The 15733-nt window shown below is 37.9% G+C and overlaps 1 protein-coding gene across 1 annotated transcript in view; it reads right to left on the bottom strand.

The window, feature by feature from the left end:
- Positions 1-15733, bottom strand: part of LRRC36 (leucine rich repeat containing 36) — a 45440-nt gene that overhangs the window by 21960 nt on the left and 7747 nt on the right. Inside the window, exons 2-5 of the mRNA XM_055306429.1 lie at positions 10075-10202; positions 7308-7500; positions 6434-6530; positions 2299-2387 (exon numbers count right to left, since the gene is read on the bottom strand). Of these exons, the coding sequence (XP_055162404.1) occupies positions 2299-2387; positions 6434-6530; positions 7308-7500; positions 10075-10202 (507 nt within the window). The remainder of the gene's footprint in view (positions 1-2298; positions 2388-6433; positions 6531-7307; positions 7501-10074; positions 10203-15733) is intronic.

The following is a 15733-nucleotide window of genomic DNA, read 5'->3' as shown; positions in this document are numbered from 1 at the left end:
GATCAATTTTATATTAAAAAAAAATCCAGGCAACACCTGGAGCTTTCAAGAACCTTTAAAATGCCCTGTGTCTAGTAAAGCTAATTGTTCTCAGTAGAGAATATGCACCTTAAAAAAAAAAAAAAAAAAAAGATTGGAACCCTGTGTGGCTCAGTGGTTTAGCATCTGCCTTTGGCCCGGGGCATGATCCTGGAGTCCCGGGATCAGGTCCCGCATCGGGCTTCCTGCATGGAGCGTGCTTCTCCCTCTGCCTGTGTCTCTGCCTCTCTCTCTGTCTTTCATGAATAAATAAATAAATAAAATCTTTAAAAAAAAGATTGATTGACTGATTGATTGATTTGAGAGACAGAGTGGGCTCAGGAATGTGGGGATGGGGAGGGGCAAGGGCAGAGAATCTTTTAGCAGGTCCCTGCTGAGAACAGAGCCTGATGCCCCATAAGATCATGATCTGAGCCAAAACCAGGAGTCCCACACGCTTAACTGAATTACCCAGATGCCCTAAAACTATGCACTTTAAGACAATTCATGGAGTGAATTTTTATGTGTGCTAATGATGTAATATGACATAAATGAAGTTTAATTCAGCTTGTCTAAAAAGAGGCAGTCAAATTATACTTCATTATATCTTCATGATTCTGGAAATGGATATATGAATGTTTTTACCTAGATAAAATGCAGGAAGGCTGTATACCAAATTATTAATTAGGATTGTCTCTAGGGTACAGGCTGATGAGTGATTAAAATGCTGTTCTTCATGCTTTTTAGTATTTTCCAAAATTATCACAACAGAATTTCATCAGGGGCATCTGGGTGGCTTAGTAGATTAAGTGCTGACTTTTGGTTTTAGCTCAGATCATGATCTCAGGGTCATGAGATTGAGCCCCATGATGGGCTTCAGGTTCAGACCCATGATGGGCTTCATGTCAGCTTAAGGTTCTCTTTCCTTCTCCCTCCCTTCTGTCCCTCCCACCATGTGTGCGTTCTCTCTCTCTCTCTCAAATACATAAAATCTTAAAAAATAGAATTGCATCAAATTTTATCTATTTAAAATATGTATTTATTCATTTTAGAGAGCAAGCACAGCAGGGAGGACATGGGCAAAAGGAGAATCCTAAGTAGACTTCCCACTGTATTTTTATTTATTTTTAAAATATTTTATTTATTTATTGTGTGAGCAGGGGTAGGGGCTGAGGGAGACAGAGAATCTCATGCAGACTTCTCACTGAGCACAGAGCCTGATATGGGGCTCAGTCCCACAACCCTGAGACCACAACCTGAGCTGAAATCAAGAGTCAGACACTTAACTGACTGAGCTAACTGGGTGCCTCAGAATTTCATCAAATTTTAAATATGAAAAATGCTATTTAAAATGAAATAAAGCAATCCATGCTCCATAATGTATGTGCACTGAGATTTCCAAGAAAGAATAATAAAAATCATACTTCACAATGGCTTATTTTACCATGAAATCATGTGAAACTGACTTACCAATAAATGTCCACATGGATAGATACGTAGTAAGGAAAACAAAATATGTTATAAACTGGAAATTCATAATGTCTAAGCTACACAGCCCATCTTTAAAAGTAATTGCTGGGATTTTAGGGATTAATTTTTTTTCAGGGATTAATTTTTAGAGATTATAAATAATTTGGTATATCCTTCAAAGGGACAAAGGCCTCTACAGAATAAAGTTTTCTCAACTAAAAGGTCATCTGATGAGTGCCAGGTTAATCCATAAGGGTCCGCTGCATGTCATTTCTTTTATGGAAAGCTATCTAGTTGCCTGTGTCATGATCATTAATGTGGCATAACCACTTTAATCCTATTAGTTTACCAACAGCGCTTATAGGCAACACTCACCAGGAATATAGCACAAACACAAGAGATTCTGCAGCTGCAAAGGTTCAAGGTGGAGAAACACAGAAGGCCCAGGGTCTGAGCTGCATTGATGCAGATGAATCATGAGTCTCTGGCTAATTAATCAATCACCCTAGCAATGCTCAGGGGCCATAGGGACTGGCAATGCAATTTTCAGAATGTACTAAATGATGTAAATGGATGTAAATGAAATTGAATTCTGAGTACAGCTTGTACTTGATGGGTTCTGGCTTAGGCCTACTCAATAAATAGGGCTTTTTCTGGTAGTGAGAGGAAGGAGGAAAAACACAGTCAGTAAATCTTGTGCTTCTTCAAGTCGGTTACTTCTCAACTATATTGTCTTCGTCCTACCCAGGGTTGGCCACAAAAGCTGAAATAACTAATGTTTTAAGCATTTTGTGATCAAAGAAAACTTACCAGTTTCAATTCTGTTATCAACATTGGCATTGATTTTTGATGTAGAGCTCTCGTCTGTCACACAGTTTTTCATTGTCTTCTCCCTAGAGCTGCCACAAAGAATAATTTATTTAAAACTCAAAAAAAAAAAAAAGCTGGAAAGGTTTCTGAGATCACTCAGTAAATGCATTTGGAAAACATTAACTCATGGTAATCAGATTTCTTTTAAATGTTCTAGAAATGTTCACAAATATTTCAGTTAAGCCCATTTTTTAAAACCATAATATTACTGGGAATAGTGAGAGAGGAGGACACTATAGTTCAGCTTTTATTTATTTATTTTTTAAAGATTTTACTTATTTATTATTGAGAGACAGAGAGAGAGAGAAGCAGAGACATAGGCAGAGGGAGAAACAGGCTCCATGCAGGGAGCCCGACGTGGGCCCCGATCCCGGCACGCCAGGATCACACCCTGGGCCAAAGGCAGGCGCCAAACCGCTGAACCACCCAGGGATCTCCCTAGTTCAGCTTTTAAGGTATGAAAGTCGGGCAGCCCCGATGGCCCAGCGGTTTGGTGCTGCCTTCAGCACGGGATATGATCCTGGAGACCTGGGATCGAGTTCCACGTTCAAGCTCCCTGCATGGAGCCTGCTTCTCTCTCTGCCTGTGTCTCTGCCTCTCTCTCTGTGTCTTTCATGAATAAAAAAAAATAAAGTATGAAAGTCAGGGCTCAGCTGGTTGAGCATCCAACTCTTGATTTCAGCTCAGGTCATGATCTCATCAGGGTCGTGGGATGGGGCTCTGCATAAGACTCTGTGCTACGGAAAAAAAAAAAAAAGACTGTGTTACGCTGAGCCTGCTTGAGATTCCCTTTCCCTCTGCCCCCCCCCCCCCCCCGTTTGCAAGGTCTAGCTCTCTAAATAAAATCCCGCCCCCCCCCAAAAAAAAGGTATGAAAGCCAGAAAATTCAGAACTTAGACTGCTTTTTTTTTTTTTTTAATAAATTTTTTCATGAGACACACACAGAAGGGCAGAGACACAGGCAGAGGGAGAAGCAGGCTCTATGCAGGGAGCTTGATGTGGACTCGATCCCAGGTCTTCAGGATCATACCCCGGGGCTGAAGGCCTCACTAAACTGCCGAGCTATCCAGGCTGCCCTAGAACTTAGACTGTTTTCTTGACATAAACTTAGGTCTAAATGATTAAGGGAATAATAATTTTTTTAAATTAAAAAATTCATAGAGCACAGAAAGGAAGGTTCTGCTGCCAAGAATTATAGTGGGGGAAACTACAGCCATTAGTTAAAAAAATAAAAAAGACAAAAAGGCAAATGTTTGCACTTGATTGATACAGTATAGTAAGATGTAAGCACAGTAAGTACAGATTGGGACATATAGACAGGCCAGATGATGAGCCAGGCACTTTACACGCACCATTTCATTTAATCATAAAGGCTCCCCTATTATCTATAGGTTGGGAAAACAGGAACTCAGAAAGACTTAAAAAAATCTTTACTCAATGCTGAAGAGCTTTTAAGATATTAATGCTAGGACTGGGCACTTGAGTAACATTTTACCTCTGGGTTTGCAATCATATGGTAATTAAACAGAAATATGATAGTGCTAATTATCTGCCTTACTAGGAAATGTATTTAATTATACATTAATTCATCTCTGTATTTCTGTAGTAAAGAGGGTACCCTCAATGAATTAAAATAATTAGTTGACAAAATATATATACAAATAATTTTTAGGAACATTCCTTTTTTTAATTTTTATTTATTTATGATAGTCACACAGAGAGAGAGAGAGAGAGAGAGAGAGAGAGACACAGGCAGAGGGAGACAGCAGAGGGAAGCAAGGGCTCCATGCACCGGGAGCCCGATGTGGGATTCCATCCCATGTCTCCAAGATCGCTCCCTGGGCCAAAGGCAGGCGCCAAACCGCTGCGCCACCCAGGGATCCCAGAACGTTCCATTTCTTTCTATAGCAGGGTGAATTTTACTCTATATAAAAACCTCAATAAACTTGATTTTATTTTAATTTTTTTAAAGATTTATTTATTTATTCATTTAGAGAGAGCGAAGAGAGAGAGGCAGAGACACAGGCAGAGGGAGAAGCAGGCTCCATGCAGGAAGCCCGATGTGGGACTCAGTCCTCGGTCTCCAGGATCACACCCCAGGCTGCAGACGGCGCTAAACCACTGCGCCACCGGGGCTGCCCTAAACTTGATTTTAAAAATAGAGAACTAAAAAAAATATATATATAGGGTTACATTATAAAATAAATAAAGGATCAGAGCAGAGAGAGACAAAGGAAAGATCTCAGGCCAACAGAGCAGACATTGACTTCATTCATTCATCATTCAACAAATTATTTCTTGGAGCCTTATATGTCTCAGGCATTGTTTTAGGCACTAGGGAATACCGCAATAAATACGACAAGCAAAGTCCTAGGTCTTACGGAGGGGAAAGGCAATAAACAAAGAAAAAATCTCATTTTGGAGAATATTTAATTCTGGGATGCCTGGGTGGCTCTGTGGTTGAACATATGCATTATGCTCAGGGTGTGATCCTGGAGTCCCAGGATCAAGTCTTACACTGGGCTCCTTATATGGAAACTGCTTCTCCTCCCTCTGCCTATGACTCTGCTTTTCTCTCTGCCTCTCTCTGTGTCCCTCATGAATAAATAAAATCTTTATTTAAAAAAAATTTTTTTTTTAATTTTTATTTATTCATGATAGTCACACACACACACACACAGAGAGAGAGAGAGGCAGAGACACAGGCAGAGGGAGAAGCAGGCTCCATGCACCGGGAGCCCGACGTGGTACTCGATCCCAGGTCTCCAGGATTGTGCCCTGGGCCAAAGGCAGGCGCTAAACCGCTGCGCCACCCAGGGATCCCCTAAATAAAATCTTAAAAAAAAAAGAATATTTAACGTTGTGGAGACATGTTCATATCTTATCAAACTAAAAATGGTATGTATAGGAAGCAAATTACTATAAATATATGTATTATTTTATTATTAATGTATAAAGATCTATTATATAATATAGATATTGTATACACATACATACCTAAAACTAAGAGGATATTTACTATAATTAATGTTTATTTCTGGGTAATGAAATTATGAGTTGCTTATTTATTTCTTCTGGTTTTTCTATACTTTCCAAAATCTCAGTAAGTATGCATTACTTTTATTATCAGAAAACAATACTAGGGGGATCCCTGGGTGGCGCAGCGGTTTAGCGCCTGCCTTTGGCCCAGGGCGCGATCCTGGAGACCCGGGATTGAGTCCCACGTCAGGCTCCCGGTGCATGGAGCCTGCTTCTCCCTCTGCCTATGTCTCTGCCTCTCTCTCTCTCTCTCAAAAAATAAAAATAAAAAAATAAAAATAAAAAAAAGAAAACAATACTAACAGACACATGTACATGTATCTATAGGTAGGTACACAGATGTCTAGAAGGATATATATCAAACATTACTAGTAGTTAGCTCTTGGTAGCACAGTATGGGGTGATTTTGACATTTTTCATTGCACTTTTCTGTATTATGTAAATTGTAATGGACTTCTGTTTTCCAAAAATAATAAAGCTACTTTTTAAAAATAAAGAACATGAGTTTTGGAGTAGAAGATATGGTTATCTTATTTTGATCAGGTTTTAGTAACAAGAAGTAGAAAAATCTACCTTTCAGATACTTTAGAGCTTCAAGGTCTGTTTACTTTTGGTTCTGTAGATAAATGTTTCCCTTACCTTTTAACAAACTAACCTCCATGGTAATATAAACCTTCTAATTCAATAGGAAAAGACCATGTACTGATTTATAACTCCAAGAAAGAGTTGGTAAGCATTTACAGGGATGATTTCTCATAGTATCCATATCTTTAAGCTTTGAACAGCAGCTTTAGAGAATTATCAACAATTAATCCAAAGCAGACCCAATAGTTCAAGAAAGCAGAAATGTTCCCTCTGAGGGCCAGATTCTCATCCCAGATAAATCTCGATATGTTAAATATTTTTATTTCTGATCTGAGGATTCTTATACCTTGTGAAGATTTCTGCTAGAAAATGAAGACATTAAGTTGGAATTCACTACTGTCTATGTCTGACCCAAACTAATTTTTTTTTTTTTGGTAAAGAATTGTCTTACCTTTTTTCCACCTCTAAAAGAAAATTTTCACTGTTGCCCAACTGACTAAAATGCAGCTTGGCAGCTTTTCTCTCACTTTCTCGCACAGCTCGGTCATCTGGAGGCAAAAACCGTGGTCTGAGCATATTTCTTTTTTGGAGTAAACAGTACTGGGTCAGAAAACCATATTCACAGAGTAAAAACTAAAGATCAGTATCATATTCTTTTGTTAGAGACAGGTCACAAAATAATGCTATTATGTTGTCACTGCAGCAAGTAGTAACTCAGGGAGACTGCAGGGATACCATAGCAACAACTGCCACATAAGTGTAACTACACCTGCAGGAAAGTAGAGTTTAGGCAGCAAACAATTCAAATGGTCTAATATTATGTTGAGAGTTAAACCATTTCTGAAAGAAATTAGTTTCCCCACAGTAACTTTCCTAGGGGCATGTGAAATCCAAGTTTGTATCAATAAGAAATGTATACTCAACAATAAAATTATAAAGAAATGCAGCTCATTTGAAGGAATATTTTATTGCTCCTTGACATTAAACCCCAAAGAGTTGTTGTATTCATTTTCTATTGTTAATATAGTTGCAAATTTGGGGCACCTGGAAAAATAAATCTCAACCTGGAAACTCTGTTGGGGAGGAAGTGGTGGTGAAACCATCAACTGAAGAAAACTAAAGCTGGAAGTAACTGATAAAATCAGATTGTCATTCAATAATAAAGGACTCGTCATACATCCTGCCAACCCAAAAGAATTACATAAATATTGACTAATAAACAAATATATCCTGCCAGCGCACACTCTGGGCCAACACCCAAAAGGTTAGGAGGGAGCTGGTTTAATGTAAATTCTGGGACAAGGAACAGGGGAGGAGGGTCTCACCCAGTTTCTCCAGAGTTTGTAGCGTGTACACAGCGAAGAGCCTATAATCTGTATCTTTCCTGACAACAGGATTGAGTCTCAAATCTAGTTCTTTGAGGAAGGGTAAAGGCTGTAGGCGGGACACCTCCACTAATGAAGGAATGTTGTTATAATATAAATTCAGCTCTTGGAGTGAACATAAATACTGGATACCCTGCAAGGAAAAGACCACATTATGAAATCACACATTGGTAAGGACTAGGAATCTCACAGATAAATATATGGAAATATATCTATTACTTCCATCCTTAAACATGTTACCTGAGTCACCCGTGAGAAAGGCAAGGGTGAAACTCTTATTTAGATGCCTGAGAATAAGAACAATGCAGCCCATGGGCACTAGATGTTTTATATATTAAATAACCTGTAGATATCATACATTTTCTCCTTACCAAATCTGACTGGAAATATCTGCAGTCAGTTATCTACTTCTGTTGCTCCCTGATTATTCTCTTTTCCAGTGGTTAGCCCAAGCTACTTTTACCCTTCTCTTACCCTTGCCACATCCACTCTCCAGATCCCAGAAGCACCCCAATTTTCAAGAGGAAAGGAGGTAGGCAAAAGAGATAGTTCTAGTGGGTAGAAGGGTATAATTAAAAAAAATTAATGTGTGTGTGTGTGTGTGTGTGTGTGTGTGTGTAATATGTCCTTATATCTCAATGCCTCATGTTTAGGGTCAATGGAGTATATAGGAAAATGAAACAATGCTGTATCTAATTCTTCCCTCTTGGAACAGTCTGGAACCCTTCTTATCCTTGTTTCTCCTTTCAGAATTACCCCACCCTCTCTATTTCTCTGGGATACTGGAGAGGAAAAGCCACAATTTGCCTTCTTTGCTGAAATCTACTACTGAAAATATTGTTTAATTTTTATGTATTTGGCTAGTTAGCTGCTTTTGCCCAACATTAAACTTCAAGACAATAATTCAAAACATGTACATATATGTATAATCATATTTTAGTAGCAAAAATACTTAGCATAGAAGGAACTCATTGAGAGTAATTTCAGTAAAATTATTTTCCATCATGTATTTATGAAATAATATTTTTTAGTCTTCTCTCATTCAAAATTACCATTTTCTTGTAGAAAATTTAGAAAACTCAAAGATATACACAAAGCATTTCTGAATAGATAATCCTGTTCACACTCCAATTCATTTCTTTCTGGCTTTTTTCTATTCCATTAGCTTCTATGTTGTGAAAGGATCAGTAGTTAGGAATAGTTCTCACTGACTTTGGCCCCACTCTCAGGGCAGAACACCATTAGGACTTTCTTTAAATGTGTCTAATGGCCCAGCTTAAGTAATCTTTTAAGGTCTCTCAGTGTAAAAATCAAGGAAATGACTTCTATCCTCCTCTCACTTTTCCCACTTGGCATGAATTCATGTATTCCTCAAAGTTACACTAGAAAAAATCACAAAACATTTATCCCCTGAGTAATTGAGAAAATTAAGAAAATTGATTCAGAACTGCTAGAGATGAGCATATATAGGTAAGTCATAGATGCAAAAAAATGCAGAAAACATTTACTAAGTGCTTCCTATATGCCAAGCAATGTACACATGCTAATTTGATTAATTTTTACAACAGTTTTTTTTGCCCAATTTACAGAAATGGAAAGAAAGTAAGATAAAAACAAATTATGACAACGTTCACTCAATTTTTTAGCCTGAAAATTAACAAAGATACATGTGAAGACGAGACTTAAGTAACTCTGAACTAATGCTTTCTGAAATTGTTGTGCCAAATATAAATGGCTGCTCCCAAATAGTCTAAAGACTTAGTTTAACTTGCAGCTTCTGCTTTTCGGAGTCCTAGCTGGAAATCTTGCTTGAACTTCCTCTTTTAGAGTCCTTTGTTTTTAGAACTTGACAATGAGTCTGGCTTGTCTTGTTGAATAAATATCCCCTTAGAAGCACAAAACTGGCAGAATAATCCATGAGATCACTGACTAATCCTGAAAAGCATTTGTGAGTCTTTCACCTTAAGCCTTGCAAAGAAGGGCTTAATCAAGACAGGCACCTAACTGGGTAAAAAGGGAACATACGGAAGAAATACCATTTGGGCATCTACCACAAAGAAAACAGAGGTGGAAGTTCTGTGTGGAACTTATGTGTGCACACTTATATTTGTAGAGCTCTTTGTGTATTTGCTAATCCTCACATACTCTGCTTAAGCCTACTTTCCAGTCCTGCCCTCTGCTCTACCATCCCTTGATCTATACATTTTTCTCTGTTTTCAAGACCACCATTTCCTCTTCCTCCTTGAAAACACCCACAGTAACAATCCAGACCAGTGTTTCTCCACATGTGCTCCGTGTACCAACATCCTCAGAATCCCCTGGGTGTATCCTGAGCCCACCCCAGACCGGTTAACTCAGAATCTCAGAGTAGGAACTAAGAATATGTACTTTCACGAGGGCTTCTCATATTTTCTTTTTACACACATATAAAAAAAATGTCCTATTGCCTTAGCCTGTGATTGTTTAATATAATTTTCCTTGAGTACAAAAGAAATTTTCCCCAATATTTTATACCAGAAAATTTCAAACATAGAATAAAGCTGAATCAGTTTTATAGTAAATAATAAAATTTAGAAACATTTAAAAGGAAGATCATATATTCCCCAGGCTGACTTTATCTATCTCTTATTTCTTTCCATCAAAATAACTACTACTACTACTAAAATAAATTGGGCTGGAACGACTAGTTATAGAATATAGAACTTACCTTCAGACTTGTGATCAAATTTCTTGATAAATCTAAGGATCGGAGGTTTTTAAAATTTCTGAAGGCATCACCGATGGAATGAATTTTTCCAGCATAAGATCCCTGCAATGAAAGAGACTCCACCAATTCTGAAAAGAGATCACCAGTAGATATATTATGAACTCTGTTTAGATAAACAACAGAGTCAGTAAAAATCGGTCTTCCTTCCTCCCATAACCCATTTGTGAAAGGCCCTACATCCAAAGTTCGTAAGAAGATCAGATCTTCCTTTTAAAAGTAGCAATGTCGCCTAATACAATGATACCAAATCTTGGTTTTACAGAACACTTATATTTCTCTATTCACCCAGAAGAATGTAGTAAAAGTCTCCAAAAGCTCTGAAAACAAATTTTAAAAGGAATTCAGCAATCCCCCTGCTAGGATTTAGCCCTATCTATTATACTAAAAAATTCTGCCAGGATATATAATATATACATATGGGTATCAATCGCAGAAAGGTTTTAGGATAGTTTAAAAAGAAAGAAAAAAGGGACGCTTGGGTAGCTCAGCAGTTGAGCATCTGCGTTTCACTCAGGGCATGATCCTGGGGTCTGGGATTGAGTCCCATATGGGGCTCCTTGTGGGGACGCTGCTTCTCTCTCTGCCTGTGTCTCTGCCTCTCTCTCTCTCTCTCTCTCTTTCTGTCTCTCATGGATAAATAAATAAAATCTAAAAAAAAATAATTAAGAAAAAAAAAAAAGAAAACTATCACAGGGTCCATCAGTAGGAGAGTAGAACTTAATGTCCTAAATAACAGTAGATTGATACAATGGACAAAGTACTAAATCTGTGGCTTTGTACAAGTCTCTTACTCTCTCTGTACTTTAGTTTCCTTGTCTGTAAAATGGGGATAATAACAGTAATTAATTCATAAGGTGTTGTAGGGATTAAATTAATATATACAAAACTTAGAACAGTATCTGATACATGATAGTTGCTATATATGTGTTAATTATTGTTACACAATTATCAAAAAGAATGAGGTAGATTCGTAGATGATCATATGGAAAGATCCCAAAGACATTATGTGAGGGAAAAGTGTGTATATGTGTAACTATATTTTAAAGAATATATATACATATATACTGGGATGCCTGGGTGGGTCAGAGGTTGGGCATCTGCCTTTGGCTCAGGGCGTGATCTCAGAGATCAGGGATGGAGTCCCACATCGGACTCCCTGCATGGAGCCTGCTTTTCCCTCTGCCTGTGTCTCTGCCTCTCTTTCTCTCTCTCTGTTTCTCATGAGTAAATAAATAAAATCTTTAAAAAAATCCTTAAAGTATATACATATATACAAATATAATATATTCATGAATATGGGAGAAAGTCAATTAGACTTTTAATAGCACTAAATAGAGAAGAATCTCAAAATTGTCAATAGGAACTCACTACCAAATGTGATGAATCAAATAAAATTGTAATCAAAACTGTAAGGAGGTTCTGCAAGATCCAATTTGTGAGTTCCAGGGGACTTCACTGAAATAAGTTTTAAGGTTCTAGAGCAGTCTGGGCCCTATAAACTCTGAAAAGTAATAAACCGAAGGTCTCTTTCAAGACAAGACCCACATCAGGGAGAAATTAGTGAGAGTAGAATCCACATTGAATGGGAGAGAAACAACAGGTTCAAAGGAAAAAGAAGATCAAGATACAAGTGGGGAGAGAAGCAAAGATGGCAGTTATCAGGAAGTGTAAAGCCCCCAGTTTTCAGCACTTTGTGAACATAACAGAAGAGGGAGCTCCAAAACCTTGAAGCCAGAAAAGCTACTCCCATCCACTCTTACCATGTAAAAGTATAGGAAAACTTATTGGACTTAAAGAGCCACAGGAAAGGATTACAGTTCAATTTTATATGAGAGTAACATCACTAAAGAATGAAAGCACTCCAGAAAGATATATCACAAATGAAAGTTATAACTTAATATTTTGGAACAAGTTAAAAGATACCGAAACAAAATGTAGCAGTTCTTAGAGTGTGGTTCCTAGACCCCTGAAGGTCCCTGAGACATGTACAAGGGTCCACAAAATCAAAACTATTTTTTTTAATTACTTTCATAACAATATTAAAATATGGGCAGCCCGGGTAGCTCAGTGGTTTAGCGCTGCCTTCAGCCCAGGGCGTGATCCTGAAGACCCAGAATCGAGTCCCACATTGGGCTCCCTGCTTGGAGTCTGCTTCTCCCTCTGCCTGTGTCTCTGCCTCTCTCTCTCTGTGTGTCTCTCATGAATAAATAAATAAAATCTTAAAAAAATATTAAAATACTAGTTAGCTTTTCCACTGTTGCACTTACAGTACAAAAGCAAAACTACCAGGGACTTAGGATGACTCAAGACTCATAGAATGCTCTTTACCATCATGTACTTGCAGTTTTTTAAAATAACCAGTTTCACTTAAGAATATCCCTTAAAAAGTAGTAAAAATGATTTTTATTCATGTGACTAAATGAGAAATATGCATGAAGTACTGCTGCATAATGAAGTATGGTGGATGCCCTGAAGGAAAACATTTATGTGATTTTTATTTATTTATTTATTTATTTATTTATTTATTTATTTATTTATTTATGATAGTCACAGAGACGAGAGAGAGAGAGGCAGAGACACAGGCAGAGGGAGAAGCAGGCTCCATGCACCGGGAGCCCGACGTGGGATTCGATCCGGGGTCTCCAGGATCGCGCCCTGGGCCAAAGGCAGGTGCCAAACCGCTGCGCCACCCAGGGATCCCATTTATGTGATTTTTTTAAAAAAGATTTATTTATTTATTTTACAGAGAGTGTGTGTATGTAGCAGGGAGGGGCAAAGGGATAGGGGGAGGGAGGGAGGGAGGGAGGGAGGGGGAGAGAGAGAGAGAGAGAGAGAGAGAGAGAATCTCAAGCAGACTCCATTGAGCACGGAACCAACGGGGCTCTATCTCACTACCGTGAGATCATGACCTAAGCCTAAATGAGGAATTGGACACTTAACCAACTGAGCCATGCAGGTGCCCCACTGTGATTTTTGAGATGCCAGCTTAACTAGCTACTTTTTCTCTGGAATACCATTTTAATTTTAATTTAATTTAATTTTATTTTAAGAATTCTAATTTACATTTTTCAGCAGTTTTCAAACTTTTTGAGAAAAGGAAGATTTGAAATAAATCTTTAGGAAAAAAGGAAGATTTGAAAACAAAGATAGAACTAAAAAATAAAATAAAATAAAAAGTCCTTTCAAAAGTGAAGATCAGAGGTACCTGTGTGACTCTAGGGGTGCCTGGGACAGTTTGGTAGTGTCTTAAACACAGCCGTCTAAACACAGCTTACCAGATGATCTAGCAATCATGCACCTTGATACTTGCCCAAATGAGTTGAAAGTTTATGTCCACACAGAAACTTCTATATACTTTTTAAAGATTTTATTTATTTATTCATGAGAGACACATAGAGGCAGAGACACAGGCAGAGGGAGGAGAAGCAGGCTCCATGCAGGGAGCCCCATGCAGGACTTGATCCTGGGAATCCCAGATTACGCCCTGAGCTGAAGTCAGACACTCAACCACTGAGCTACCCAGGCATCCCAGAAACCTCTAGGTTTATAGCACCTATACCATAGGTATATACCATATGTACCTTTATGTACATAAAGGCTTGTATGTATAAACCTGAATGTTTATAGCAGTTTATAACTGCCAAAACTTAGAAGCAACCAAGATGTTCTTCAATAAGCAAATGGATAAATAAACTATGGTACCTCCACGCAGTGTAATATTATTCAGCAATAAAAAGAAATGAGCTATCAATTGAGCTGTGGAAAGACAGAGAAAATTTAAATACATATTGCTAAGTGAAAGAAGCCAGTCTGAAAAGCTTACATGTTGTATGATTCCAACCATGTGAGATTGTGAAAAAGGTAACACTAAACAGCTCACTGATGTACAGAATGGTGACTATTTAATAATACTGCATTGTATATTTGAAAGTTGCTAAGTAGGTCTTACATGTTCTCATCACAAGAAAATAAATTTCTTTGTAACTATGTAAGGTGACAAATGCTAACTAGATTTATTGTATGTATACACAACAAAATGTATACAAACATCAAATCATTATCTTGTATATCTGAAACTAATATAATGTATGTCATTTATATCTCAATTAAAGACTTTTTAAAAAGGTTAGTGGTTGAGGGTACCTTGGTGGCTCAGTCGGTTAAAGATCTAGCTCTTGATTTTGGCTTAGGCCATGATCCCAGGGTCCTGGGATGGAGCCTTGCAGCCCTGTGTCAGGCTCTGTGCTCAGTGGGGAGCTTGCTGGTGGGGGGATTCTCTCTCTCCCTTTCCCTTTGCCCTCCCCCACACTTCCACGCACATGCCCTCTCTCTCTCAAATCTTTTTTTAAAATGGCTAGTAGTTGCCAGAAATTACATATTAAATGGTTACTTATGACATTCTGAAACTATATGACATTCTGAAAAAAGTACTAGTAAAAAGATGAGTAGTTGCCAGAGGTTAAGTGGAAAGGGAGGGATGAACCGATGGAACATAGGGGATATTTAGGGCAGTAGAACTATTCTGTTTGATACTCTAATGGTATACACGTGACATTACATATTTGTCAAAACACGATCATACAACACAAAGGATGAATCTTAATGTAAACAACAGACTTCAGTTAATAATAATATATTGATACTAGTTCACCAATCACAACAAACGTACCACAAATGCAAGATAATAATAGCAGGAGAAATTGTGGGGAGATGTGGGGGAGATATGAGAAGAAGAGCTTTTACAAAACTCTCTGTACTCTCTGCTAAGCTTTTCTATAAACCTAAAAATGCTTTAAAAAATAAATTCAAGGGATCCCTGGGTGGCTCAGCGGTTTAACACCTGTCTTCGGTCCAGAGTGTGATCCTAGAATCCTGGGATCGATTCCCACGTCAGGCTCCCTGAATGGAGCCTGCTTCTCCCTCTGCCTATGTCTCTGCCTCTCTCCCTCTGTGTCTCTCATGAATAAATAAATAAAATCTTAAAAAAATAAATTCTATTAATAAGAAAAGGAACAAAGTACCCATACATGATAAAATATGGATGAACTTTAAAATACCATGCTAAGGTACTTGCTTTGGCAGCACATATACTAAAATATCATGCTAAGTGAAAGGAGCCAGATTAAAAAAGCCATAAATTGTATGATTCTATTTATATGGAATATCCAGAGCAGGCAAATCCATAGAGACAGAAACAGGTTAGTGGTTGCCAGGGGCTCGGGTGAAAGGTGGAAATGAGAAGGGCATGCCTAATGTGTATAGAGTTTCCTTTAGGACTGATGAAAAAAAATGTTCTGAAACTAGACAATAGTAATGGTTGCACAATGAACTAAGTGGCACTAGATTATATACTTTAAATTTTATAGTATATGAATTATATCTTAAAAATTTTTTTTTCCTGACTTTGAGGGCAGCATATTCGTAGTCCTGTAGTATGCAACGATCTGGTACCCTAAGAATCTATTACCATGAGACAAAAGCTAAAGTCAATTATTCTATCAGTGCCCTGCAGCATTTCTCATGTCTTTCACTGCAGTCTGTTTCGAAGAGCAGACATTTTAATATTTTAAAGAGAACTAGGATTATCACTCAAATGATA

The sequence above is a fragment of the Nyctereutes procyonoides genome, unplaced genomic scaffold, assembly GCF_905146905.1.
Source record: "Nyctereutes procyonoides isolate TBG_1078 unplaced genomic scaffold, NYPRO_anot_genome, whole genome shotgun sequence".
NCBI lineage: Eukaryota > Metazoa > Chordata > Mammalia > Carnivora > Canidae > Nyctereutes > Nyctereutes procyonoides.
Note: the sequence above shows the minus strand (reverse complement) of the source record. Positions and strands in the feature narration are given on the sequence as shown.